Here is a 10,737-nt window from a genome sequence, read left to right as displayed (position 1 = left end):
ATTGAGTGTCTAGCATCGTCACTACTCGAACACGTAGATACATTGGCAAAGAAAAGCTGTGTCGGATGTGAATGTGAACATCCTTCACAAAAACATCACTTGGAAGGTTGCCTTATGGAACAGTCGGATAAAATCGATAAATTCTACGACTCGGCCAAAAAGAACCTGAATCGCATCGCAGTACTGGACAAGGTGTTGAAACTAAGCGAGGACGATTATGACATTTGGAACCTATACAAACAAGTGTTGGAGAATAATCAGTGTGAAATCGTCAAAATGATGAATCTGCCTGCTGACAAATGGAAGTTTGTTCTGCATGTTGACGAGGAAAATTAACTTTTTTTTTTTTTTTTTTTTTTTCGTGTATACAGACATTTGTATGTAGTTTGCCATATACCAATACAGACCTATAACTGAAATAAACAAATAAAAAAAAGAAATAACATGTGTTTGTTTTGATGTCTTTTAATTAGTTCAATATATATATATATGTGGTCAATTCTATTAAAAAAAAATATATATATATTCATACGGTTTTGTATTCGTTGCTAAAATATACTTTCGACCGCATATATTTTATGTATATATATATATATATATTTTACAATGCACTGGAGAGAATCACATTTCGAGCCTGGTCGATTTGAAACATGTCATTGAATTCCGAATATACAATACAGGACACAGTTTCTGATAGGGATTTAGACAATACGATTTCTAATCGTACATTGGCTTGTTGGTTCAAACTCATGTGAGGTTCATCGCCAAACTGAGGCTGAAGTAGGAAGCCGTAGAGGGCGTAGCCCAGCGGCCAGTCGTCACGGTCGATGGCGTTATCTGTATCTTTGTCGGCCTTATCGGCCACTTCGTACAAACTGCGGAATGCAGTGATGAAACACTGCCCGGTGTTCGTGTTGAAATCTAGTTTGTGGGGGCGATAGGGAACACTGACGTTATTAACGTAGAGACCGACGCTGACAGCGTTGAAATGTTGAAAATTGAATGGATTTTTATCGAATTGTCCCGAATAGGAATCGCCCGACACTAACCCGACGATTATTTTCGATGGTAATTTCGACTGGTATAGATTGTCCCAAATAAAACTGCTCTGACCGGAAGGGACTGTGGCGACCTTGACCTCTGTTCTGACGTAAGGGTACTTAGCGGGACTGACCTCTAGTGCTTTGTTATGGCCGACCAATACTCCAGGGTTCACTTGCACTCGGCACACCCGGAAAACGATTTCTTGCAATTCTATCTGGTATTGTTTGTTGATAGCGCCCGACATGAGTACGAATGGGAGTCTGTTTCTGTACAGCTTCAGGTCAATGTCGACACCGTTCAGAATGTATCTATCGAGGCGACACACGTCCTCACAAAGCGGCCCAATCATATCAAAGTTCATACTATCTTTAGTGAATTGGTATCTTTCGTAAAGCCCACTGTTTGTACCTGCCGGGTCTGTTTCGTTCATGGCACCTGGTGTATCGTAAAAGAACATCTGTGACGTAAGCTGCGTTCTCTGGGTCGATCTACTGAAATTGAGTAAAGTCTGTAGATACGCTTTGTATGCATAATTTCCGGAATTGACGGAGAGTTGTTTCCCCTGTAGCGACACGTCCACCTGACTCCACATAGTCTGAAGCGGAAGATTGATCAGAGCTGTTTTTTTCTGCGGGTGCGAGATCGGTGCCATCCTGCCTAGAGATACGCGCCTTGACGTAGAGGGCGCTCTTGCTCAGTGAGATATAGTCGCTCGTCTGACCGGAAATATGAAATTCAATGGGTCCATTTCCTGTTATCTGAGAAACGGGTCGACAGTCTACATAGTACATCTTCTCGACTCCTGTCTGTGTAGGTGGTAATGAGAAAAGCATGAGCTCTTTCGGAAGGCCCTCGTCCATTTTTTTTTTATGAAAAGTTTGTCTTGCGTTTCTTGGCTTTATTCTTGTGTTTGACTGGTCGCTCTCTTTTTAATGTAGAGCGGGCTTGTTGTACAATCTGCTGTGTCGGTGCGACGACCTGGATGGGTAGGGATGTCGTTTCGTGTCTGTCGTTTATTGAAGTTAACCCTCGCGCATGCGTAGCAGGTGAATGACCTAGAGTTCCGGTTGTTTGCGTCCGAGTAGGAGCTGGGCGAGATTCGTTTGCGGACTTCACAAAGAATCTTGTCCACTTGTCGACATCTGGCAGGTAAACAGTTGTCATATCAAAATAAAAATCGAGGTTTGAAATGTAATGTCAATGTCACGGGGTTCCGTAAGCGGCGCGCTGGCTCGCCGTCCGCTGTCCTCACGTTGATCCCTAATGACCGGGCTTCGCTACTTATCACAGGTAGGTAAAACGGCGATGAATACACGGCGTGTTTTGACGTTTCCAGGTGAATGCGCCGGAGTAAAGGTCTCTGATCGTCGCATACGAAGCTGGAGTCTATCAGATCGCAATACACGTACAAGGGTACGTTGCAGGTCTCGGCTAATCCGATTTCGCACAACCCTACGTGCCACAAATAATCCTTAAAGTAAACAGGGGTCTTGAGTTGAATGGTAAACGAGCACGGCGTGTTTGACGGGTGAAAGGTTAAGCTGTCCGTACTGGAGATAACGGCGTAAAAGTCCAACATATTTAAATGTCCGTAACTGATTCTTCGTCTATCCACGAGTTATACTCGCTCGGCCAATTCATCCATTTAACAAGTAATTGTTTTTTCTTCTTCCTATATCTCGTTTTCAAGACGCGCTCTATTCTATACTTGATATTTTCAGGATTAATCACCTTCAGCAGTTCGCCAGCGTAAAACGTACCTGTAATTGGCCGGCCATTGTAATCCTCGAGTTTATACAGATCAATATCCTGTCTATAGACTCTACTTGTAACTGTGAATATCTCTCCCGTGAACGTCTCGTGAAAGTCACGAGTGAACGGTTGGCGAAGATGCGATATTCTGACTTTGTCACCGACCTTGAACTTAAAGACAGATCGCAAGCGAGGTTTTTTATGTTTTAAAGTTTTACTCTGTTTTGCGAGTTTTTGTACCGGGTAGTAAAGCTTCATCAGCAAATCCACCTCGTTTTCTGGCGTCACATCGCGCGGGGCCAGACCATGGAGCGAGCTGTGAGGCGTTTCGTTGTAGTTTTTAATTAGATCCGGTAAAACGCTCAGATAATCGTAGCTCTGCTTGTGATTGAAATATCTGTACATGCCGTTGCGAATGGTTCTGATGACGCGTTCTGCAAAGTTTGCTTTGATAGGGGCGTTGTCCGTGACGAAATGTTCGATGCCTCGGGCGCGAAAGAATGATTCCGTTTTATTAGACGTAAACTCCTTACCGCGGTCCGTGCGGATTTTTTGTGGGGCTCTCTCCAGAAATATGCTTTCCAGTCCCGATATAACGGTGTCTGATGTTTTGTTTTTCAGCGGCGCAACCATGAGGTATCGACTGAAATCGTCGATGCATACCAAAATAAACCTGACACCGTCGTTGTATTTACTGAGATTGCTGACGTCCATTAAATCACTGTCGAACTGCTGGTTCAAACCGGAAGTCAATACCACCCGGCGGCGGAAATGGCGGCGCACTGGCCTATTGAGGCTGTACGGATCCTGCTGCTGTAGCCAGTGCTTGATTCTAGAAAGCCCTATGCTATGTTTGCCATCCCGTCTGACCATTTCGTACAGTGTGCGCGGGCTCCGGTACGCACCCGGCTTCTTCCAGTTGAAGTACATGTCGCTGAGATACTGATCGAGGTCGGCCATTTTCCACAAATGCACAGGCCAGCAGTATGGACTCTTTGAGGTCACACAGCGTGGAAAATACCTCGGGTGACAACGCGAGATCTCGTTTGCCCTTGCGTATCTTTATCCAGCATTTCGTTTTACGTCTCGATATTGTCAAACAGTGATTCTCGTTTATGACGCATCGAACCTTATTTCGACTTGTCCAGTCTACTTCGGCCATGTCGTGCCCACTTCCGTTCCATACGCCGAGTTCTATTTACGTCGGCGGGCCTAGTCAGAGCGGGAAAACCACCTTCACCAAACGATTACTCATGAATATGGGTGTGTTTTCTCCGGCTCCGCGTAAAGTGGTATATGCGTATTCTCACTGGCAGCCGGCATTAGACGATCTCGCGAAATCTCGCCCCGACATCGTATTTTACCAGGGATTGCCCGATAGGGAACAGATAGAAAAATGGGCCAGCGAACCTATGATATTAGTACTTGACGATCTGATATTTAGAATTGTGCAAGATTTGGATTGTCTAGAACTGTTTACTGTGGGTATCCATCATTGGAATGTTACGATTATCTATTTATCTCAGAACATCTTCCCCCCGGGAAAGTACGCCCGAAGCATCAATCTAAACGCTCACTACATGGTGCTGTTTAAAAACCAGAGAGACACGCTACAGATACAAGTATTAGGGCGCCAATTATTTCCCAATAACACGTCGTACTTTCTAGACAGTTATAAGAAAGCGGTGGACGAGCAGCCATACGCTTATTTAGTTGTGGATTTATCGCCCAAGACCCCGATTAACCTGCGCAGTAACGTGTTTCCCGGGGAAACCACGACGCTGTTTGTGCCGAAGAATCAACCCCCGCCATCTTTACTATGAGCAAAAACCTCAAGTCTAACTGGAATTTCGTGCTGCTGTTAGTGAAAACCCATCCAGCACAGCGGAAGCGTATGCTTGAATCATTGACATTATCACAAATCAAAGCCATTTGCGAGATCGCGCGTAATATCGTCTATAACAAGGCGTTGCCTCCGTCTGAGGATTACATTCGTCAACTCGCCCGATATAAAAACAAACTATTACTATTGGCCAAAGCCGGTGTATCTACGACAGAGAAGAGGAAAGTTTTACAACGAAGTGGACCACTGATAGTGCGCGCTTTAAAACCTATACTTCCTAAGTTGGAGCTACTCATCCCATCATGGCCAGTGAGTATGTTATAATTCCGAGAGAGCGATACGAACATTATTTGTCTGCTAATAAAAAGACGGAAGAGCTGCCCGTCGCCACGAAGATAAAGAAGAAGGAAGTCAGAAAGCCGATTCCTTATGCAGTGAATAAGAAAACTTTTATACCTCCGGGTGAACCTTTTAAACGACTACATTGGTTAAAGAAATGATTCTTACATATATATATATGGTCAATAAAATAAAACATTGTCAATGTTTAACACAACGTTTTTTTTTTTTTTTTTTTTTTTTTAAATCCACATCATGTAGATTTATTTTCGCGTGCAAGCCATGACCCCCTTAAGTCTTCGTGACATTAAGTCTTAGAGACGATGATGAAAGCGATATATATATATCGACAAACTGTTTTGTATCGCGCATCAGAGTCATAACCCCTAAGTCTTAATGGTCGCGGAGATGATGAAAGTGAATATATATATATATATATATATCGGTAAATATAAAAAATATTGTCTTCTCAAAATTTCTTTTATCAAAATATTACAGGTGATACATTATTTTTTTTTTTTACCGATATATATATATTCTTGAACAAACATTCAACAAAAATAGTTTTTTTTTTTTTAAATTCTATTTAATCAATTAAAAATAACAATAAAAAACACAACTATCTCTTCATCACTCTTCTTTTGACGGGTGGCGTCTTCTGGTGTCCCTGGAAAAGACGACCTCCGAATCCGAGTCCAGGCTCAACGTTGAAAAGGAGCTAGCTAGCTCCTCCATCCTCCATCCTGATCTCCGTGATTTCCATCTCCCTCGTCCTCTTCTTCATCTTCACCACGATGGCAATGATGAAAATACCGATGACACCACATCCAGAAATCACGATCACAACTGTAAATAGAAAATATATATATATATTATAACAACTGTTTACTTAACTTGACTATGAATAAATTGTTTATTTGAAACCGGCTTAGCTATTCGGAGATCTGTTTGAAGTGATCGTACACTGATATTTCTGTATGGTGGCGGCGCGCCTCAGATATATAGCCAGCGCCCTTCTTTAATCCCTTACCTTTCATCAACACCGCCGTCGGGGGATCTGACGGTAGCTCCGTGGTCGTCCACTGGTCGGTGTGTACGGTGGTGTTTGGCGATTCCGGGAAGGGCTATTGGAAAGAAATAGCAAACAAATGTTAATATATACGTCGTCAATTATTTTATTAACCTCCAAACTTAAAATGGTACAAATCATTCTAAAAAAGAAACTTTAACACATGTTAATTTCAAACTTACTTATATAAAACATACTGTATATTTAACTTTAAAAAGATATTAGATATATTAAGAAAAAAAAAAAAAAATGATAGTTATAGTGTGACACTAAATACTTACTTTTAGTGTGGTGGCTTGGTCCGTCACGTTAGTGATGTTGACAGTAGTGGCGGATTCAGTAGAGGTGGTGGTGGGCTTCGGCTGTAAAAATAAAATAGACATGATTAAAAAAAAAAAAAAAAAAAAGGATACACATGATTATTATCATTTTTTTTTACGGGTTTATTTCTCGTGTAATAACGCGCTCACCTTTCTTCGTTTTGTTGTCTTTATTGCCGTTGTTGTTGATGTGGTGGCTTCGGTCGTGGTGGTCGTTTGCGTTGATGTAGTGGCTTCGGTCGTGGTGGTCGTTTCCTGTAACATAAAAAAATGCATTAGTAAACAAAGAGAAAGAGACAGAAAGACAGAGAGAGAGAAAGAGAGAGAGAAAAAACAAAAACTTACATTGCATCTGTTACCATTTAGGACAATGGTAATGGGCCCAGTCTCCGAAGTCGGTACAGTTCAACTCTGTCTTCCTAATTTCTAGATATTGAATGTGCGCACTATATGACAGGTTGAACTGCACGACGCGCATGAACACCAACCGGCTGACATCACTATCTATATTTCTGTCGGGGAATCTGACTGACCCGATTAGGCATCGCAGTTGGTGTCTTTGTTTGGTACAAGACCATGGAAAGTTTGATGATGCAGCCACGATCGCTACAACTAGGAGCAGACACGTCATCACCCCTGAAGCCATTTTTTGGTAGAATGTGCGACAAAGGGGAGGGGGTGGGGACACTCACCTTCTTCCTTTTGTCTTTAACTGTCAATCAAAGCCTGACCACTGTCCATCTCATCGTCCAGAGGGAACGCCCACCAGCTGTCAATCATCGCCCACCTATCTCGCCACGCAGAATATAAGCCCCGCCCCCCTTCACCCCTCTTTTTACATACGTTATATACTAATTATTATACAGGTTTAAAAGATTATATACACACACATATATACCTAGCACATTTATAAAAGCGAGCACTTCTTATCTCCACACATTTTTTTTTTTTAATGCTAAATAACATCATCATCATCAGAGGTCATTGATAGGTCATCTACATGGTTATTCTCTAATAGTAGTATAATATGGGTTGAATACAGGTACTACTGACCCATCATCTACTTCATCTTCATACGGGAATTTACTTGATATCAACTCCTTTCTATAATATTCTTCAGTTATCGTGTATTTTGGCTACCTCGGAAATTCCTAGACAACGTTCGCAGTAAACATCGGACCTCTAGATCAGATCGAGGTATTGCCGATCCGTAATACTCTAACATATATAAAAGATTGTCGTATTTCACATCAAACAGATAATAACCCAAAAAATGTGTTTTATTGAACTGACATGATCCTCAAAGTAGACCGGATAAGCCTGTTAAAACAATGTTAACGGATCGCGGGATAAACCACGGCAGTCCAGTTGTCCGACATACTTTAAAAAACCTCGATTAACTATCCTCAGATACACGATCGTTATTAATGTATAACAAATCTTTCTACGTGATTGCGTCTAAAAAGTATTCAATGCTGCAATTAACATCAGTTTTAACCCTAAGGGTATATCTATCTAAACAATGAAGCGCAGTGCTGAACAGCGAGTCCGGGAGTTAACGTGAATATATCGAATCCAATAAAGAATCACTTATAATAATAAAAAAAGAGAGATGAATTTTTTTTATATAGCACTAAGATCTAAAGGTTCTGTTCGAATCCCGTCCATTTAACACTTTTCGCTTTGGGTAGTAACTAAGTAAAACCGCATCTTTCCTGTGAGTAATTCCACCACTTGGTTGTTGACTACCCTGAATCCCCGATTAACCTTCGATCGAACCTCCTTTTTAGAATAGCAACGTCTCTGTACATCAGTTGCTATGGGATGTCTCAGCTGCCTTTTAATTAATACCTTTACAAGCTAAACTTACTTGTGACTGCATCCGAGGTGTGTTCTGAACGCAAGTATGATTAAGAACAAAGTGCGACCATTACATCCCCCCACATCTCCTCCTTCAACAACCCCGGGTTCGTCGCGTGTATGGCCTTACTTTCCGCCGTTCGATCGTCCGGAAACCACGAATATTTTTTTCCGATGTGTATTCGGCAAGCATATCGGGGCGCACAAAACACACCAGCTCGGTACCGGAGAGAGCCATATAAGAAGCTAACGGTATACAAGGCCATTTAGATCGTAATGTCCCCGCCGATCCTCAGAACTATATCTAGCGCATGTCGTAGTACCAAACGCCAACAAACGAGAATTTCGCGTATTGGAGGATGAAAAAACCGATCTGTATGGTTATGATACCATGTTTATACGTTTTTTTAGACGATTCTGATCTCGTACTGTTCTTCACTAATATTCGAGCTTCGCTTAGTTACCGAAAGCGTTTGTCGTGGACCGAATTGAAAAAGCGCATTCTTTCGAATCTATAAATTTACCATCCGAATGGCGGTCTTTGCGCATGAGGCATCGATCCGTAAGATGCGTTACCTATTAGCTTGCACGACTCTGCCACGAAAGCGATGAGTGGTGTCCGCATCCCCCGTCACTCCGAGCGTCCGCTAAATTTCCCTCCGTAAAACCGCTTGAAACAAGCCCCGAGGTTGATACTCGACCACGGTGTACACGCCCCCACGCCCGATACAATCTGGCCGTGTTCCATGTACCACATTCAAGCAGCGGTGTTTTGCAGAGCATTATTTTCGTCGCTCGCATACCACCAACTAAAAGTCTACGCGCCTTTTTGGACAACGCCTAACACACGCTCCGCCGATGTCTTTGCAAGTATTAGCTCTGAAGCACTCGTAGGGAACTTCGTTATTAGCGAAAATGGGGGGGGGCGAACATTTCACTAATGAATTTCACTAAACTGTCTTTTATTGATTAGGCGGTAACTGCCTAAGTCGACTATCTACGTCAGTCCGCTGAATGATTTTTTTTTTTTCCGAGCGAAACGAAATCTAAAACTTGATATCATTGTCATTGTTTTGAAAATCGTTCTTCCGTTTTCGCTATTGGTACGTCTCGTCAGTGTTTAAGCGTAGTCTCTTCTTTCATTTCCGTCAGGCACATATCGTCAAACACGGCATTCCCCATATCCTGCGTATCTCGTAGCCCCTGCGGGAGATGATGTACCGTTTCTCCAGCCCTCTCCTGCTGTGGGCGGCCCTACGCGTTTCTTCCGCAGGCCGTATCGGCATATTTGATGCAATAAAGACGAATGGTAATAACAGCCGTCGAATTATCGTAGACACTGTGTTTCTTTACCGAAGTCGAAACCGTCCAACCGATACGACGCCCCTATGCTATGCTCGTGGTTTCTATTCAACGCTGTGTTTGGTATTTCGCTGTTCACAGGAAAAAGGCGACAAAAGGTTTCCCGAGCCACTTTAATGTCCTTTAAAATTTTATTGTTTAAACGCATCGAGCCGTGAATCCCGATACTATTCGCGCCTCACGGAATATTAGCCTGTACGGCATCGGTTTTTTGATATGCTCTCGGAGATACAGCTCGTTTTTGCATCGAGGTCCCATATATACTCTGACACGTCCCATTTCACAACCGTTTCTTGATGCGAGTCACCCCCATCTCGTGCTAGCTCCTTAAACACGATGTATTGTGCCGCCGACTATACCTGCGCTGTTATCTATTGATGTATTTCCTTGACCTCCACCCCGAACAGAAGAAAAGTTCGCAGGCGCCGCACTACGCGAGCGAAAACAGCAGCTTGGCTGGCTAGCTACAACCCGGAACCGGAAAAAACACTTTTTTAACACACATCCACCCGCCGTCACCTGATGTAATTAGTCCGAGCAGTCGCTGTACCGCGTCCGCTGAATGTGCTCCACGTCAAGATGTTGTAGTAAAGCCAGATAGAGCCGCGGAATGTGTCATGTTTTCACGCGCCCCAAATCGATTGGCGAGCTCTGCGTACTTCTCCCTACCGAAGACGGTTCTGATTGATACCCATCTTCATACAAGCATCGGCATGGCTGAAACCGTCGTCCAGTAGGAGGTTTTACGCAACGAACTTCTTCCTCAAGCACGTTTGTCAAGCTGTTTCAACTCATAGAAAAACTGATTCGGTAATGAGCAAACGATGATATCGAGTTTTGTCATGCGAATCTAAAAAACTCATAACAGAAATATCCCTTTCCGCATCTCTCACCAGGATGATAGCATTTGATGAAATTGTCGTCAGGAACAACCCGCAGCTAAAAAACTACTAATGTCTATAAACCGAAACCTCTCGCTAGAAATGCACATGTACTGATTACATTTTTTAACAACGAAACTGTTCTTGTCCTCGGCCATGTTTAACTGTTTGACTAGTCGCGTTTTGATGAGGTTTCAGTCGTATCTCGCCGAATTAAACCCTATCACCGGTATCTGGTCGATGTATTGTTGTAGCCTTCGCCGGAGT

General features: G+C 42.9%; 2 protein-coding genes and 1 pseudogene across 3 annotated transcripts; all 3 read right to left on the bottom strand.

Annotated features, from left to right (window-relative positions):
• Nucleotides 1-601: 601 nt before the first annotated feature.
• Nucleotides 602-1,696, bottom strand: LOC138305089 (uncharacterized protein F54H12.2-like). The gene has a single exon (XM_069245490.1). It carries the CDS (start codon nucleotides 1,694-1,696, stop codon nucleotides 602-604), a length of 1,095 nt encoding a protein of 364 aa, XP_069101591.1.
• A 3,958-nt stretch (nucleotides 1,697-5,654) lies between these two features.
• On the bottom strand, nucleotides 5,655-7,149 carry LOC138336988 (syndecan-3-like). 2 transcript variants are annotated; one of them, XR_011210517.1, is made up of 5 exons: nucleotides 7,060-7,149; nucleotides 6,518-6,622; nucleotides 6,329-6,409; nucleotides 6,009-6,102; nucleotides 5,656-5,824 (listed from the first exon to the last, which is right to left on the bottom strand). XR_011210517.1 is itself a non-coding variant. In XM_069286643.1 (4 exons), the coding sequence occupies exons 1-4, from the start codon at nucleotides 6,641-6,643 to the stop codon at nucleotides 5,697-5,699; spliced, it is 429 nt and encodes a 142-aa protein (XP_069142744.1). In that variant the 5' UTR covers nucleotides 6,644-6,681; the 3' UTR covers nucleotides 5,655-5,696. The 2 variants fall into 2 exon arrangements, 1 of the variants encoding a protein (XP_069142744.1); XM_069286643.1 differs by lacking the exon at nucleotides 7,060-7,149 and having other exon boundaries at nucleotides 5,655-5,824; nucleotides 6,518-6,681.
• Nucleotides 7,150-8,531: 1,382 nt separating this feature from the next.
• LOC138305088 (uncharacterized) overlaps nucleotides 8,532-10,737 on the bottom strand; it is a 4,815-nt pseudogene continuing 2,609 nt past the window's right edge.

This window comes from Argopecten irradians, chromosome 12, assembly GCF_041381155.1.
Source record: "Argopecten irradians isolate NY chromosome 12, Ai_NY, whole genome shotgun sequence".
NCBI lineage: Eukaryota > Metazoa > Mollusca > Bivalvia > Pectinida > Pectinidae > Argopecten > Argopecten irradians.
Note: the sequence above shows the minus strand (reverse complement) of the source record. Positions and strands in the feature narration are given on the sequence as shown.